The sequence below is a fragment of the Coturnix japonica genome, chromosome 2, assembly GCF_054131305.1.
Source record: "Coturnix japonica strain WE chromosome 2, WE-NBRP24, whole genome shotgun sequence".
NCBI classification, from domain to species: Eukaryota; Metazoa; Chordata; class Aves; order Galliformes; family Phasianidae; genus Coturnix; species Coturnix japonica.
Window position 1 is genome coordinate 127,831,537 of NC_140664.1, and position 18,535 is coordinate 127,850,071.

The 18,535-nt window shown below is 37.6% G+C and overlaps 1 protein-coding gene across 4 annotated transcripts in view; it reads left to right on the forward strand.

The window, feature by feature from the left end:
- The window catches only part of CCNY (cyclin Y), a 107,567-nt gene that overhangs the window by 75,947 nt on the left and 13,085 nt on the right, over positions 1–18,535 (forward strand). For all 4 annotated transcript variants that reach the window (XM_085538913.1, XM_015853103.3, XM_085538911.1 and 1 more), the window contains 4 exons: positions 4,172–4,272; positions 7,233–7,268; positions 11,032–11,089; positions 11,183–11,302. In XM_085538913.1, coding sequence (XP_085395039.1) covers positions 4,172–4,272; positions 7,233–7,268; positions 11,032–11,089; positions 11,183–11,302 — 315 coding nt within the window. The remainder of the gene's footprint in view (positions 1–4,171; positions 4,273–7,232; positions 7,269–11,031; positions 11,090–11,182; positions 11,303–18,535) is intronic.

The following is an 18,535-nucleotide window of genomic DNA, read 5'->3' on the forward strand; positions in this document are numbered from 1 at the left end:
CCATTACTGATAAGATTCATTTTATGTAAGATTCAAGTAAATCATACTGTTGAAACATGTTAAATACAAAACACAACTACGATTTGAAAAGTTGGAAAGTTTCACAATGGAACTGGGAAAAACATTAAGAAGTGATGTTTCCTTACTAGCTGTGCATGAATGCCAAGCTGCTGTTTTTAAGAGCTAGACACCTGTAAGTAATGGAAGTACACTGGATCTCTTACAGCTTGTTCTGTTGCACGTGCAAAAGCTTAGCAAGTTAGAAAACATTCTTTCATTATACCTCTTTTCCTGTAAAGAAAGAAATTCCACAATATAATAAGTATTATGTTGTTGCCATAGTCTTCATGCCATTCTTTTTAATGAACTTCTTTGATTGAAATGAGATAACAACAACTGTTTCTGGAGTCAAGACCCATGAATCCTTTCCCTTAGAAGAGACCACAAAATGAAAAAAGTCCTATCTTAGAGCAGAGTGCTGCACCATATTTTGTTTTACTTTGTCTCAGCACATCCCCGTCGCTGACAGTTGTAAAGATTCTACTGTTGTTCAAGTCATTCAAGGTAGAACTTTGCTATTCCTGCCATTAAAAAAGATTATTCTTTTTTTTTGGCATTACCTCCTCTCAACATTGCAGGTCCATTCTTAATTTTCCCTACTTCAATATAAGGCTGCTCTTTCTCATGCCTTTATCAATGGTCATGGAGAAAAATGATCTAACTCCCTTCAAAATGACATGGAATAAGTGTTGTAGCTTTGTTCTCTAAGAAGACTGTCGTCTTCTTGTCCAGTCGTTCCTTCTAAATCAAACAGTTCAAACGTCTGTTTGATCTTGCTGTTCTTTCCTCCAGAATCATCCTTCATGATCAAATCAATTCATCTCTCTTGAAATATATTAGTCAAAACTGGACGTAATAGTCCATCTGAGCAGAGTCCATCCCCTTGTACATAAGGTAGCTCTATTTATAAGTCCCAAATGATATTTTACTTTTTTAAATTTTTTTTAACAAGCGTGTATTTGTTGTCCCATGGTCTGCACATCCTTTTCTGATGAAAGCCTCAACAGTTGTTCGCCATATTATATTTAGACAGATGGTTCTTCTCTGAAGTGTATAGCCTTGCATCTGTTCTTCATAGATATCAGGGCTGTGTTTTTGTGCAGACCACTTCCCAGGCTTGTCAGGATTGTTCTGGTATCATAACTTTCCTTTCTAATACATATTTTGTTGTTCAAGTGAATGCCATCTGTAAATTTAATAAAGAATGCTTTGATTCTGTTATCAAAGTTACTGCTCGTTATTTAATACTGAGTAGGCAAGACCTCTGTGGATTCACCCCTTACTTCAGCCTTCCAATTTGGAAGTGATCTGTGGGTAAACAGAGTTCAGCTTTCCAGGCAGGTAGGCAAAAGCCTACCATGCTATCCTTGTTTTGCCCTGTGTAAGATGGAGTCAGGAGTCCTGCTGAAGTAAAAAAGCCGAATATCTTCTGAATTACAGCTTGAGGACAAAATATTACTTGTGCAAGTTATAGCACATGTAAATGAGTATCCCACTCCCTATCAATGAGATGCCTTTGTAATTATTTGTATTAGCTGGAATTGTCGAGGCTCCACATGTGTCCTGTACTCACTGTCATGGTTTCATATGAAGGTTTATCACAGGAACTGTATCAACTCTTTCTCACTTGTCAGCCTTAATGGTGGTGCAGAAGCTGAGGAGGAACCAACTAATACAGAATTTGGCTCATTTTTTGAAAGGCTTTATACTTTGTCTTGGTTCTTCTGATTCCTATCTGTTACAGCCTCTATGACTTGTATAAATGGAAGATTTTTGTAATCAATCTTGATGGATTTGAAATGTGAGGCTCCTGTACAATTTTGGGTGGACTTACTTCATTGAAATGAACTCTGAATTAGAGTTTATGTGTAGGATGGTATTAAATGATGAGCTAATTCTTTTTGAGGGTGGAGAAGGTTCACCTGCAGCATTTTATGGAGGTTCAAAAAAGACTATTTGGCTGATCTTTGTGACTTTAGATTTCTTCCAATTTAGTCAAGATAGAATATGAAACTGTGAATACGCTTTCCGTTAATTTGGAAGAGGCATAACATCTGTTATCTTGCTTACCATATGCTTGCATGTGGACATCAGAGTAAAAGCTGGGAGCATTGCTTTATCAATTGGTTAGTTATTCACATGGCAAAAATGTGTATGTGTACCCATGGTGGCAGGGTTACACTTAGAACCATTTTTCAGACTGGCAGAAGTGCCCCTTACTGCCAAGTGGGCTGGGTAGTGAGGCATGAGACACCACAGACGTTTCTGAGATGTGAAAAGTTCTATGCCTAACAAAGCGTGATGTGGGCTGAGAACCCAGGGGAGGTCTGTGATGTGGTAGTTTCAGAAATAAGGTGCATGCCTCTAATCACTGGCATGCCTCAAACATTGAAGTTCTGTTTGTGTAAGATAATTTGAATCTGGTAGTGATATTGCTATAGAGTTCTACTCTGCTTTTCTCGTGCTTGTTTTGGATGGACTAAGGCTACTCATCATAAATGGTATCTACTTCTGTATAAAAAACATTTGCACTTAAAATGTAGAATTAGAACTTTACTTGTGCTTTGTTTGTTTTTTAAATGATGCCATGTCCATAACTCTCCTTTCTTTTTTTCCCCCTTTTTTTCCTTCCAACCAATGAAACATCACATTTTCATCAGAACCCTAGTAATTTTCCCCGTATACATCAATGCCAAATAATATACTTGTTGGCATTAATGCTTCCAGTGCTTTTAAATATCCTTCTTCTTTGAAATCTTTCTAACATAACATTGCTACAATTGTGAGAGCTTCAGAAAATATATTTTTTTTTCAACTATACTTTGAATGTTCTTTTGCTCGTAGTTAAGAAAAATAGAAAGAAAGATGACTTAGATGCATATGGGTTTGTGAAGAGTCTGTTCTGTCCTGAATCTAGTGAATGTACTAAATGTTAATGAGTGCTGGTGTTATTAGCAGTACCTGTTTTGGAGTTAGGCAAGGGAAGATGTACAGAATGGCACCATAGCCTTGATACTGAGTTACTCTGAGCTGGTAAATCTTCGTGCATTCCGCTAGAGATATTGACATTGGGTTCTCAACTGAAACTGTGGAAACAACGTTAATTGTAAGGCAAATTAAAAATTTTGTGTGGGCGTGCCAGCTGAATTTTAAGTCTATCACAGTCTGAGTTGAGTGCATCATTTCTCTTGCCCTCACTTGCATGACAGGGGCTCCTCTTGATCAAGTTATTCACTAGTTTAAGTAGAATAAATCAGGATAAAATCAAATGGCTTTAATGACTCTGGTATAATGACAGCTGGTATGATGGAGCAGTTCTCCTTGGACTGCTGAAGTGCTGGCTGCTCTACACAGCTCAAGGAGATCTCTCTATAAGAAGATTTCTGAAATAAGCAGTGTTATCAAATGCCATTTGTGGCTGTTCTTTCCAGTGTATTTTTACAGTAGTGCAGAACTATGATTGAAATCTCTTAAATTTCTTCAATTAGGAGATCTTATCTTTTTTTGGGCATATGACTTTCTTGTATGTATTTTTATGGGTTTTCTTCCTATATATAACAGTCTATTTTAGTGAACTAATTTTTATGAGTTTTCTCTGTTAATCTTTTAGTTTCTATTACTGCCACTGCAAAGGCGACTTTACCATCTTTCATTCTGTTTTTGTTTGTTTGGTTTGTTTTAAATTCTCTTTTTTTTCTAAGCACTGTTTGCACCTGTTTCTAAACCAGTCTTCATCTCTTACATGGTGTCATCCTCACTCTTCCACCTGTTCTTTTGTAATAAATACAGGAACATAGGACTTGTTCCTAGTTTCTTTTTAAATCTTTGTATTTGATTTGAGGAATTCTGCACAAAGATTTTCATGGTGTTTTGGGGGGAGGGGAAGAGGAGAGGTTGAGGCTTGGAGAATGCATTAGGCAGAGCTTATGCAGGAGCTGTAATTTCTGCAGTGGTAATTATTTTTGAACTTTCTGAACTGCTTCAAATCATGATCACGTTACTGTGTGTGTTGCTGTGAGAGACAGAAGTTTGTTTTCTCAAAGTTCTTACATCTGAGAGAAATGCTTTGGTATTATGTAATTGCTATTGTTCTTTTGTGTGTTTTTCATAGCATCCTCCTGGACAGCTGAGAAGAAAGTACAGTTCCTGCTCCACTATTTTCCTGGATGACAGCACAGTCAGTCAACCTAACCTCAAGTATACCATCAAATGGTGGGTGTGATGTATATATATGTATATGTGTGTATATTTAGCTGAACCTTAATTGTATGCTGGATATGTATACACATTTCCTAACCATTACTCAGCAAGTTTCATAGAGTTTTGTTTTCAAAGCAGTAAATTTGTTAGTTGTATCCTGCTTTGGAGGCAGTGAATTGGATGAGTAAATGGTACTACTCTGACTTTAGTTTCATGAGGAATCAAACTCTTAGTACTGTGTATCTCACAAGAAAGCAACAATTAAGGTTCTTGAATTCTAGCAGCTGAAATCCTTGTGCTTCAGCATTCAGTTGAGTTCTTGCTGTGGATAAGTTCTCATGAGTGAACTTGTTCCTGATTTCATGTAATTCTGAAAATCTGAATAAACTTTTGAAATGGAAGGGCTTTATTCTGGTTCTGAGAAAATGCTAATTTTCCAAGTTTTCCTTCCATTTTTCTACTTGAAATGAAAATTAATTGACTCCTGATTCATTTCCTTGTTCAGTACTGAGACACTGGCACTTGTGTGCACAGCAGTGAGGAGCTTTGTATGTGGTGTCCACATGGACTTATCCTTGGGGGACACTGCAGATGTTCACTTCAGGTTTCGCTAATGTATTTAGCAAAAAAAAAAGGTATTAATAGTGTGTTAATCTTTACATATTGTACAGTAAGGGGAAAAACATGTGAGAATGAACATTCAGGCATTTTCTGTTGTTTATCATGCTTGCGGTTATATTCTTGCATTTCCTCACACTTTTTCTGTAGTTAGTAACTTAAAAATAATTGTGGGAAATCTTCTGGGGGCTTTGATATTCCCTTTCTTGCCTCCTGAATTTCACAATTCTTTGCTCTAAAGCCCTTTGCACAGGGATTGCTGGAAGTGCAGCCTTTCAGGGGGGTGAAGGGAGATGCAGCTTCAAGCCTCTTTCAGCACAGGAACTTATGTTGTTAGTGGAAAGAAGAGGGTCCAAGGGGCTGCAGTGCCAACAGCAGGGCTGTGAAAGGGCAGGCAAAAAAACAGGCTGTGGGTGCTGAGCTGGGGGGCAAAGTGGTGGCATTTCAGGACAGGGCTGGGAGCTGCCTCTGGGAGGTGAGGGGCCTGGCTGCTGGCATGGGGAGAGCTGGGAACTGTGCGGGGTCAGAGGGTTTGAAGAAAGGGTCATGTGAGGTGAGGAACTGGACTCTGGCATATGAACCCTCTGGAGGAGGAGTTTCTTTCTTCCTCATTTCCCCATGTGAGTGGCAGAATTAAAGGTGGGGAGACTGCAGGATTACGGCTTTTGTGGAACAACTTGATTTCCTGCACCCCTCCTAGACATCACTGCCAGTGACTGACTATGCCCACGTGTAGATCTGTAGAGATATGTTTTTGGCTGGCTTCTTTTTTTGTTTGGGGTCATTTTATGCACTAACAGCTTTAAAATAGTAGTGTGTTACCTGGCAGTCTTCAGAATGAGTGGCCTGGATAAGTATGGTGATGGAAAGCTATGTCAGCTGCTAGGTAAGGCAACCCTGAATGCTAGCTGAACCAGTGCATGAAAAGCAAAATAAAACCTGGGTTTGAGTTAATCTATTACAGCTCTGAGAGACCTTCAGATTCTGGTATAGATTTCTGGAGAGTAAATATTTTCCTAAATTTAATTTGGCATTTTGTTACAAAAGCAATAAAATGGACAGCAAGCAGAGCTCTGCATGTATATTCTTGCATCCACTTTCACAAAATGAACTGGAGCTGCAAGTTTGTTCCTGGGGGCATCATTTGAAATTAGATTTTAGGACTAAATAGTTTTCAGTCAAATTAAATTCATTCATAAATCTGATTTTTGTGCTCAGTGAGGATTGTGTCTTTTGAGTACACAGTAATTTTTAATTTATCAAATATATGTATGTAAGAAAAAAAATCAGTTATTCTTTTAAAAGGCTTTCAATTGGAAAGAAGGCAGTTTTGCATTGGTGTAAGACTTAAGCAATTTACAGTGAATTTGACAAAACAAATCACCCACAAATAGAATCAGTGAACTCTCTCCCCATTTCTTTTTAGTTTTTGTTGGATTTTGTGTTGTTAGAACAATTAGGGAGGCCGCTCGTTTGCTCTAACTTTCTTTAAAGCTGTATCCTTAGTGAAGCAGATACCCTATAATAAAGCTCAAGTCACAAATTGGAAAATAGAGAATAACTTTGAGAAGCCAAGTCTTAGTCTTCTTCAGTCTCAAATATGAATGCAATCAGTTGTATGTATAAATTAAAACTTAGCTTTCTGTCAGTATAAGGACACTTTGTTTTGTGCAGAATATATGCAGAGGTTTTTAGGTGTATGATTGAGAGTATGGGAAATGAATAATGCAGTAAGTTATTCAGGGAGTCATTGTTCACAAGCTGAAATAAGTAACTTGATGCTGTTAAAAGTGCAGGAGCACAATGTTTCAGTCGCCCATGTGAGTAACTACATAGAAGGAGCGAGAGCTTAATGCATTTAAACATCAAGTTGGTATAAAACATAAGCCAGTGGTGATTAATATGTTTCAAGTTAGACCTACAGTGTCATCATAGAATCATAGAATGGTTTGTGTTGGAAGGGACCTTTAAGATCATCTAGTTCCAACCTCCCTTCTATTGGACACTTCTCACTTGACCAAGTTGCTCAAAGTCCCATCCCTTATCAAACAATAGGAATGAATACCCAGTGCTGTGTTCTTCCTTCAACCCTGGAAATCAATAATGTTTTACCATTGATCATTGTGGAGTCTGAGTATTTTGTAAGGTACTTTAATAGTGAAAAGGAACCACTTTGAGTGCGCTGGACAAATATTCTAAATCTGTTTACAGCTTTTTTTTTCTGGCATCTAATAATGAACAGAAATAAAAAGGCATTGAGCTTACTTTTTGTCATACATTCTGCTAGGTTTGAAATTTAAGTGCTAACATCGCAAATAATACATGAAATATTAACTCTATATTTTTCTTTACAGTGTAGCTCTTGCAATATATTACCACATCAAAAACAGGTATGTATACTTGTACTGAAGATCTCTAATAAAAACAAATGGACTTCTGAAACCTGAAAAATCTGTGCTTTGGTGTTGTTTTTTTTTAATGTTTTTGGGTAGTTTTTCTGTTATCTCCCGTGTTAGGAAAGAGAAATGTATTCTCCAATTTTGCGTATAGGAACAAAAGTTACAGGATTAGGTATCAGTAAAATCTGCAAGTCCAGTTAGCATTTGAAACCTCTGATGATTCAATATTTGGTATAATATGCCCTGGGCACTTCTGTCTTATATATGTTGCAGTTGTGGTTAGGGGAAATCTCAATAATGTCTTTCAGATCTATCTTTCCAGGCTATGCTTTTGTAAAATTAACTGTGAAAGCCTACAATCAGTTAATGCTAATAGATTTTGAAATATAAGCCATTCATTATACAGTATGTGTGACAATACCAATAAATATAATTCAGGATGATGCAGAAATAGAGCAGGTCCTGACTTGTCTCTTCCTGTGCAGCGTGCTTCAGATCACTGCTCAGTCAAGCTGACAATTAAAATTGAATAGGAAACAGGGTCTCCAAGAAGGTAACTTGGTACATGAATTAACACTGTAGTTGTTAAATTGCAGTTTTGTTTCTTCAATTCCATATTGTCTTGATGTATTAAGTCACCATATCATAATATTCTCTGATTTTTTCAAGAGATTTGTATGAATACTTCCAGTGACTTCTGTGTATGTGGCTTTGCAGCCTGTCTTCTTGGAGAACCTGGCTTAGATCTCAGCCTAATAAATCAACTTACAAGTTTTCCACCAGGGCTGTGAGAAGTCCAACTAGAGCAAAGGGAATTACTCCTAATTTTAAAGTTAAGCTGCTGCATCATATGGGACTGTAATTCAGGTCACTGGAGCACACTGCACTTCGCGAAACAAAGCTGGTGTCTCAGAAGAAACCTTTAGAAGTGCACAAAGGCAGAAAGGTTTAGGGCTTGATCCCTGTTGAAAACTCTTAGAAGACTTTCCAAGATCTCAGTGAGCCTTGGACTGAAACATGGCAGTCTGTAAAGCAGAAGTTGGAGTGAAATATATTTTCCTTTTAATCTAATTTCCTGGGAAATGAAGCATTAATGATCATGCTTGGTTTACTTGTTTATCCATCTGTGCTTCCCTCTTTCCCTTACATTCCGACGTCTCTGGGTTAGTTCAGCCAGCTAATCAGTTTTGTCTATGCTTGACTGACTAACAGAGATACCAGAGTTAATCAGGTTCTAAACTTTTGGGGAACAATATTGTAAGTGCTGTATTAAATGCTGTGCCAACTGAGTAAAAAGCTCAGCAGAATGGGGCACGTTAGAGAATACATGTGGGTGAGGAACTTCAGCAAGAGCGCAGTCAGTCAGGAGGAAATCCAGAGCCTAAGGAAGCCAGGCTCACTTCCTTCTGATTTTACTGACTTCAGTAAAATACGCACATTCATAGTCTTATCACAGAACCTGATGCAAGTTTGACCTGCAACAATTAGACAGAGGGGGTAGGCACGAATAACAGAAAGGATCCCATGTCTGTGACATGAAAACAGATATGTTCTGATTGTTATTTTCTTTGGAAACTTGCTGTCTGTCCTTTCACTTTTGGGGATGGAAGGGGAATTTATTCGGCAGGAACTGGTGATACTTCTCACCTGAAGGTCCTAGGTGCAATGATGGGATATTTTGTAAGAAGTGGCACCTTGACACTGCAGCAAATGCTGGTACATCAATTAATGACTCTGAAATGAAGGTTGTAAAGCAGCTGTTCTATCATCTCTGATTTAAGAATGGAGGGAACATGGTGATAACAGTGTGATAACAGCATTTGTTTGTGTGTGCTGCTGAAACAGCAATAAGCAAAACATATGTTCTGTTTCCTGCCATGATAGGCCAAAGGAAGTTGTTGACGTTTGTGGTAGATTTCAGTTCGTTATGGCTGGGGAGCATGAAACCGCTGCAGCCCTTGGGTAGGCTTAAAGTTCATTGTGACAGAAAACAAATCGAGCACCTGCTTTGCCAGAAACAAATTATTTTCTGATAACAATTATCTGTTCGTCACCCATGCAAAGCATAAAACAATTATTTGCAAGTATTCTAAACCGTCACCAACCCCAGATGCAAGTTTTCAGAGAAACTCTATGTATGTTTCATATCTTCCCCACATTTTGATTGTGACATTCTAATTGGCATTCCTGCTTTTCCCACTGTCTCCTGTCACTGTTACATTGACTGACTTTTTCAGCTTTTGTCACGCTACCGTCCAGCAGGCAGGGGACTACACATAGCTTCCTTTTGGAAGAAAAGTGAGGTTGAATTTGCTGAATAAATAAATAAGCAAAATAGGACCCGACAGACTAACAAATGTTCTGATCAATTAGTAGATAATTCCTTTTTGAAAGGTAAAACGGATTTCTTTTAGTGAATAAGGTACAAAACCCAATCCATTCATTTTTTGGTGTGATAGATTTTTATTATAGCAATCCAAGGTGCCTTCTTAGCATGCAGCAGCTACACACAAAGAAACAAAATATGTTTTTTCTTTCTGTCTTCTCATTGTGAAAGGCCACAGCATACTGTAGCATAGCATTGACTCCAATGGTGACACCAACACACTATGGTGCTGCATTAGGGGACTTGCGCTTTCCTGTAGAGTAAAAGAGTCTGCCCAAACATCCTTGCTGATTAGGAATTTTGAACTAATTATCTCAGTCTGCTTGCTGGTTTTAAATTAACTACTCCTTTTTAAAAGAACAGTGCTGATTTCCAGTGTGAGCAGACTTTATAGCAGAAGCAATAATGGTGTTCAGACACTGAAATTTGAGTCTGTTATCCACCGATGATTACATTTTGTAGACATGAATTTGTTCGTAAAGCTCATGTCTGTGTGCTCTGTGAGGTATGTGCTGGTGATAAAGACAGAAAGCATATTCAGTGATTTCTCTCTGAAGACTTTTGTGACCAGAGGATGCAATAAATAAAGCTGGTATTGTATTAAGAAAGTCACATGGATGCATCTGTCCAGAAAGCGTCCAGTTCTAACTGGCACTGTTATACCACTTGCTTTTGAGATTGTCAGCATTCTTGCTAAGGTTACACACAGCAAAAATTTAACTTGCTTTCTGGATGCTAGAGGTGAAGTTGCATCCTCTTTCATGTTGACCTTGAACAACAGAGATATGAGAGAAATCATGAATTAAGTCAAGGATTACGAATATTATTTTGATTTAAGGTTTTGGGTTTTTTTGTATACTTTCTGCTTTCAGAAATCATTAATAGCATAAGGTCTTCCAAAGAAACAGAATTAAAGTGCATATATATTAAAGAAGGTATAAGTGTAAACAGTAGTGTCATGTATTTGCAAATGTTCTTGGCCTTGACAGTAAAGGAGGAGGAGAAATTAGTTAAGAGATGAGGTGAGGATCAGCAAGATGAAGTTAAGAAAGGAAGAGTGAGCTGAGTTGATTTTGTTATGTTAGAAGTTTATCATAGTACATCCTTGGGTTGTGAAAAAAAGCCTGCAGTAGAGAGTGCAAAAGCTTTTTGTACTTGGGTGTTGAAATGTTGAAAATTGTTGTATATTTTATAATATGGATTTCATGTGAGCTTTATGATGGAGTGTGTCCAAAGTTACATTTCTGCAGCATTTCGAAGTACCTCACAGCATGGGTAGTATTGGAGCTTTAATGATACTCTTGCATCTGTGAGCTGCTTGATTTTGTGTTCTGATAATGACTCTACTTTGGTTTTAATGCTTTCTAGGGATACAGACGGCAGAATGCTCTTAGATATTTTTGATGAAAACCTTCATCCCCTTTCGGTAAGTTCATTCATTTCTTCCTTTTTGTGTGAACTGCCTCTGTGTCCGCTTCGTTTTGTTTCAGCCACTTATTTGAAAGTATTTCTTCCTTAGAAATCCGAAGTGCCACCAGATTATGACAAACACGATCCAGAGCAGAAACAGATTTACCGCTTTGTTCGGACGTTGTTCAGTGCTGCTCAACTGACTGCTGAATGTGCCATTGTCACCCTGGTGAGTGTCTGCGAGATGACATCAGCTATCTAGCAGATTCAGTTTTGTTCCCAAAGCTTGCTTTGCATGATTTAATAGATGGAGGTGTTGCCAGGGGAATTTTTCTCACCATGGAGACCAAAGGAATTTCTTGATGGGAAGAGATACTGCAGTTTATTTTCATGGGAAGAGTAACTGATCAAAGAAAAGATTGGATAACGCGTGACACAAAAGCTGGGGCTTCGTCTTGCCCTCACGGAGCTATAGCATTACAGGCCACCAGGGTGGCTAATGGAAAGCACAGGTGGCAAAAGCAGTCAGGACAGGAGGGAATGTTAAAAGCAGAAATCCTTCCACTTTGGGGGGTTTATTGTGTATTGCTGTAATTCCCAACAGAGAGTCGGGGGACAGCTGTAGGTAATCTAATAGCACTAATAAGAATTGGTGGACAGATGAAGGATTTGGTTGGTGACTGAAACATGTTAGTGATGGCTCCTTTTTTTTTTACTTTTGCTGTACTTGTCTTTCAGGACTGCACTGAGTGGAACAATTGTGCTCAAGGCTAAAGTTTAGCTACTTAAAAATAGCATAATACAAAAAAGGCTCAGATTTTCAGCTGGTGTGGATCAGCATAGCTATGTGGATTAAAGGAGCTAAAGTGATCTCTACCAGCTGAGAATTCCTTCATTTTCCTGAAATTTATATCCTGTCAAATCTCTTCAGCTTTCAGGCACAATTTTGGCCACAGAAATACTGCAATGAAATGTGCTTTTCACAAATACAACATGTGGTTTCATAATAGCTTTTTTGTGTAGTTTAGATAGTACAAGGTGAAATTTGAGAACATGAATTTTGAAAGCAAGACCTATTCCTTTTCTCTGTTAATCTTAGAAGCCAGGAGCAAGAAATTAGTTGTCAGGATTTTCTCCCTTAGACAGTCAAAATGAATTGTAGTAGCCAGAACGGAACAGGAATCTGAGGGAAATAGGGCAAGAAACACCCCACGGTGCTCCACCCTTGCATTCTGAAGTATTGCTCTACCTAGTTAGTTGACCTACCCGTTACTTGTTTTCTGAAATGACATTTTGTCTGTCTCTTACATAACTGCTCTAAGTACTTGCCCTTCTTTTCCTTCCTGAGTGTTTTCTGCTGGAGGCAAGTTATGTTGTGTGAATCAGTATTTTCTTGTATTATTTAATTAATCTACTGTCAAATGCAGTGAAGCCTTGTTGTAATTATCTGTTATTTGATCTCAGGTTATTTGATCAATGAGGGCACTCTTTAGTAGAAAGGAAGAGGGCTTTTTTTTTTTCTTTTTTTAAATAACAGTATCTTCCTGTCTTTGCAATGCATGGAAAATTCTTAGCCACAAATCTTTACTCATGAGCATGTTTGAGTATTTCTCATTTGTAAGTATTTCCTTGCCTCTTCTGTTTCTCATGTGGCTTCCTTGTGAGGTACTGCTTTTGCTATGATTGCAATTAGATACAAATGTTTTTAACTTCTTTGTCATACTGCAGTTTCTGTACTTGTTAGCACTTGAAACTTTGAATGGCTTAGTGTTTTTTACCTAACACCGATACCTGGTATGTTGTCTTACAATCTGATTCTCCAAGTTGCCATGCAGATATTTGCAGGCAATTTGGGGTAGGTGGTCAACATTACTGTTCTGCTATTGTTACCCATGTTTTCGAGATAGTAGTAACTGCCTGACCACTCTTCCCAGAAAGCTGGAGAATTTTGCAGGTATGAAATTTTGTTCTTGTTGGTCTGTTTCCTCTGTTCTTTTAGATCCCATTTCTTTATTAGTTATCATCATCAGAAGAGGCCTCAGAGACAGATCATATTGTTTCTGAAATGTTCAGATGTAGAAATTAGTTGGCTAGAAAGCAATCAATCCCCTCTTCCCCACGGCATTTCCGATATCTTAATAGTGTTGATAGTGCTATTTATGAATCCTCCAAATGTTATTAATTGTGATATCCTGATTGGAGAAGGAAGGAACTGCACTCACTGCTGAAACCTGTGTTTTGCCATTGTCTGATCATGCATTAGAAAGCAACATGATACCCTGGTCTGTCACTTGTTCCTTGGGGGAGAGCTGCCAGGAGGTAGGAGGTATAACTGTGGAGATCACGATACATTCTGAACTAGATGCTACAGCTATTCTATTTCACTCTAATTATTTTTAAGCAGTCCTAACCTCCATTTTTCTTTACTACCTAGACTACCCAAATTATTAACATAAACTAAGAAGAGTAGTTGGATGCACTTGTTGTCTTCTTGTATGCCATTAGCCAGGCAGAATGAGCAGTTAGAACTGGCTATATAGCAGTCTGTATGCAGCATAGGAGCAGGGTGAATGTGATACTCTAGACCATTAGATAAGCTATTCTCCAGCAAAAAAAAAAGTCAGCATCATATTGCCTTAAGCACTTAATTAAAATATTTCAATTAAAGTCTCGCTGTTACAGCAAAGCCAATTTATAATTAAACAAAAGATTTAATTTTCACACAGCCTTCAGAGCTGCCAAGAGGTTTCCCATATTGATAGGTGAAAAATTAAAATCTCAGGTTGAAACAATTAAATATTAATTCACGTTATTTATTTATAAAATAATACCTTGAGAATAATATTAGCTTAATAATTACTTCTGTTGCTTATTTTTGTCTTGTAAAAAAAGATTTTTCCCATTGAACAGCTGAACTGGACTCTGTGACCTGACTGGGAGAAAACCTTTGCTTTTCCCTGATGCAGAGTATTCCCATCTTTGCTAAGACTGAGAAATGCCAGTTGTCTGCAATATCTCCTTGCACTTACATTAGTAGATTAATTAGATAACAAAGAAAAATGTGAATAGGAACATTATCGATACCAACACAAAAACAATAGTGTTCATGTGTCAGGAGAACTGAGTATTTGCTCTTTGCTGTTCTGTTCTGCGAAAACAATACATTTTTGTTAAATAGACCTGAAGAGAATGGTCCGAGTTTTCTGCTTTGTCTTCACATGACTTTGTGAGTTTTGTGCAAGTAGGTCAAGTCTAAGTCACTAGAGAAACTTCAGTATGCATAACAGTTTCAGAGAAGTTACATTTTGCATAGGTAAATACTCTATAGACTCAGCACAGACATGATGATGTCTAAATTCATTCAATACGTGATTGGAATTACTTCTGCAAAGTTCAGAGAAGAGTGTTTTGAAATGCATTGCAGAGTTCATACTGTCACTGAAGGGATTTGATATTGGGAAATTTGAAAATTGAAGTACGTAAGAGTAAATTCTCCTTATGAAAAACAGGGATTTAATTAATCCAGCCAGATGTTGCTGGTTCTTATTGTACTCTCCAGTCATTTTTTTTTTTTATTTTTTTTTTTAGCAACTATGCAGAGAGAGAATATTTTTTGAACTAATATTGCTGAACTATGTGATAAGAATTGTAGTATTTGAGAATAATTTTCTTTTTTGTTTATTTGGAGGGAAGGAGGAAGCCCTTAGTTGTTTCCTTTCTCTGGAATATTTTTTGCTTTTAAGTGCTGATAAAGGATCACTTTTGCATGTTTTATTTAATGAAGCAAGAATGAGTTACTGGTTTAAAGAAAACATCATCACAAAAGGGGTGAACCTTTGCTCTCAGTTCCATTATTGCTTCTTACAAATATCTTCAATGCTACTTTTCAGTTACTTGCATGTTCAGAGTTTTACGACTACACTCATTATTATGTTTCAACATTTGGTCTCAAAAATGAAAATTGGATGAAACTGCAAGGATGGTGATGATTTGATGTCTTTTTCCACCAAATGGATGGTAGCAGATCTTTATAGAACATTTTAAATGCCCAGCTGGGCAATTGAAAGCACAGTTATTTCTGGAGAGTCGTGTTAGGGAAATGTAGAACATATGGCAATTTAGTGACTGGATTTAGAACCATAATTTGACTATATGGGGTCCACCATCAATTATGATTTTTTTTTTCACATGGATCTATTTTTAGTTTCAAGGCATTGTGACATTCTGAAGTTTGCTCATTAAAAAGACATGGCAGTGTATTTACTTCTTTATGATGTTATGAAATAGAAAATGTCTTAACTTATTCTTTCCTTCTGCAACTACTAATGTAAGTTATCTAGTGAGGTTGTGAACGAGTTTAAATGAGAGTGAGGAAACCAGGTTGTTGCAAACACATGTTAATTTGTAGATTTTCAATTATGGAACTTAAAATACCGGGAACTTAGTCTTCTATGTGTCAGTATTGATTAAAGCTATTAAAGTTTTACTGGTAAAATAGAGTTTGACAGAAAGTGATAAAAAAAAAAAAAAAAAAAAGTATGAGAAAAGGTCATATTGCATTCTTGCTGCTGCCTCAAAATTCTGAATTCTTCCACAAACACTGGTGACCTTATTTGGTGATTGCCAAGACTCATACATAAAGAGAATGAGCATCTTCTGACCTCTGTGTTACACCACAGGAAACTCCAATATTTCATACAGCAGAATCACGGAACGATTTAGCGCATGGCCAGCTGAATGAGGTTGTGCAAGGACTGACCAGCTGAGTTCTGAATTTCTCTGAAGATAAAAATCACAAAACCTTCACAAATAATAAGAAAGCATTACATTGTTTTATGAAATGGGGAAAAAAAATAATAAAGAATTACAGGATTTGTGGTCCTTAAACTGCGGCTCCAGTGTGGTAAGGGATTTCAGTGGGATATTGGAGGTTTATGTGAAGCAGTTCCAAAATTAAGTAACAAAGAAAAACAAAACTTTGAAAAGAATCCCATACTAAGATTTTAGTAAAACTTGAATGTGCCTTTGGATTATGAAACATTGAAATGAGTTGATTTGACACTTTCATTTTCGGCATATATCCTCCTGAGTAGGGAAGAAAGAGAAATACACCTCAAGTATTTTAACTTGACTTCCTAATTGAGAATATGGCATAATAGACAAAATATGATGTAATGTCCTCTGAGGTGGACAAAATGAAATACTGCTTCACCCTATAACTGAACTCCTCAATGCAGTCTTTAGTTTTCAGTTTCTTCAAATGAATTTACATGCTGTTAGTTGGCATGTTGTGTAACCAGCTGTCTGGTATCCAGAATCACAGGGAGGTGGGACATCCCACATATCTGGAACAGCACTGGATTCTGAGATTGTTACTATGGAAAAGACCAGGTTGGATTCACCCAACTGCACATAATTACCCCAGGGAATAGGTGTGGCTCAGCAGAGGTCCTGCTGGAGCCATATCACTGCTGCAGTGTGGATGTGCTTGCCAATCTGGTTAGCCTTGTGCCATTTTGCAGTTCTGTTTCTAGAGAAAAAAGCCTCCAGGCCTTCAGTTGGTAACGTATGCCTAAATGGTTCTCTATCATGCTATTGAATGTCCAAATATTGGGAATGAAGATCAAAGGCATCCAGACTAACTCAGAATGGAGTAATTTCAAGTCCAGAAGATCAATTAACTCAAGATATGAGTAGAAACGCATCAGATCTATACCTCATCTGGACCTGAAATTGTTTTGGAAGCCATTTGATTACATGCCTGTGGTGCTGCATCTAAGCTAAAGAACCTCTCCAGAGTCTGAGCCAATTTGGGAATAACTTTACCTGCAGAGTGGTAACTTTATTTAATTAGAAGAAATAAATTCTCATTAATTCAGATAAATGAATTCTTAACAAAGGCAAATTGTCTAATTGATTTCACTCATGATTAAATGAGCATTTACTGCCATTACAAGCTCAAAGGTCAATCATTGCAAAATACTGGTGGAAATTTATGGGAAGCTGAAAAGTAAGAATTAAAGAATGCTTTTCTGAACTCTTAACTCTGTGCAGGTTATCTCCTGAAATGTGCGTGAGTTATTACGCTGTCTCTACTGAGGTGCAAGTGCTGTCCATGGAGAGCTGTATGGGGGCTCACAATTGCATAAAATGCATGTTTCATTTCAAACACAGTAAATTTATAATGGAGGCGTTATACTCTTTGGGTACAGAGTTTTTAATGGAAATGTATTGGTGGGCCAATGCCTGTATTTTCCAGCTCAGAACTGTGCTTTCATTTCAACTAGGAAATTAAATATGTGACAAATTAGTATTGAAGCTTTTAGTGTTGTTGGTGTTGCTTATACTTGTTCTTTGCAAACTGAGGAAATTCAGGACAGTATGTTAGTTGACTGGAACCAATGAGAGTTTCTCTTTGTGTCCCATCAGAAAACTTAATCATTTAAATACTGTTGTTATCGCTCTGCATAAATCTGAAAACACACAGTCACAGAACAGTGAATGATGATAGGTGCTGTGAAGATGGCTCTTGGAAGCTATTAAACTATTTGAGGAGAACGTGGGGTTGGATTAAGGCAGAATTAATCTGTTGTCTTTTTGGAATTCAGCTTTCAGATATGTAGAAGCGCTCAGGGAAGCGCTGCTCACCAAAGCTCACTTTGAGAAGAAGCACAGCAAAGTATGAATGATACAGAAAACTTACAGCTTCAATCTGTTTTGAGGTTTAGATGCATTCCTAAGCGTGAATCCAACTGTTAGAAGTGGGTGAAGGCAAATCATGGATTTTTTAAAAACATATTTCTTCTTGATTCTAAAATCTCTATTTATTATCAGTTCTGTTTCTGTACAGAAATACCTGCTGAAATAATCCAGAGATGAAATGAGGCTTTTGTACTCTTTTACTAAAAGTTTTTCACGTTGCCTTCTGAGCTTTTTAATATTTCAGTGTATACATAAATTTCTACTGCCAACCTGAGTCAGGAGTTGCAATGTTCTTTTCCACAGCGGGCTTTTAAAACTCAGCTTTGTTGTGTGGCCTCATAGCAGCTGGTCATAAGGAAAATCTAGATCTTTTGCTTTTGAACATTGAGTGATATTCATCACAACACACAAATACATATTAAACCATGGAGTAAACTCAGAATCCCCGGTCTGTGATTCACACCCCATGTTTATGAAAATGAGCCCCTGTGTTTAAGATGTTAATGTGTAGACTTCATTGTGTAACTAAGGTGAATGCAAGTGGCGTTTCCATGTATCACACTTAGCATAACAGGATCAATGTTTCCAGAGATATATATATTTTTTTTATACTTGATGTGGAGTGTGTCTGCCTGCACACAGGAAGACTCACTTGCTTCTGCCAGCAAAGCAGGTGTTGCTCTCCCACCAGCCACGCATTTGTTTGGGATTGAGCAGCAGTGACTGATCGCCCACCAGCCTTCTTCAAATGGGCTGAGAG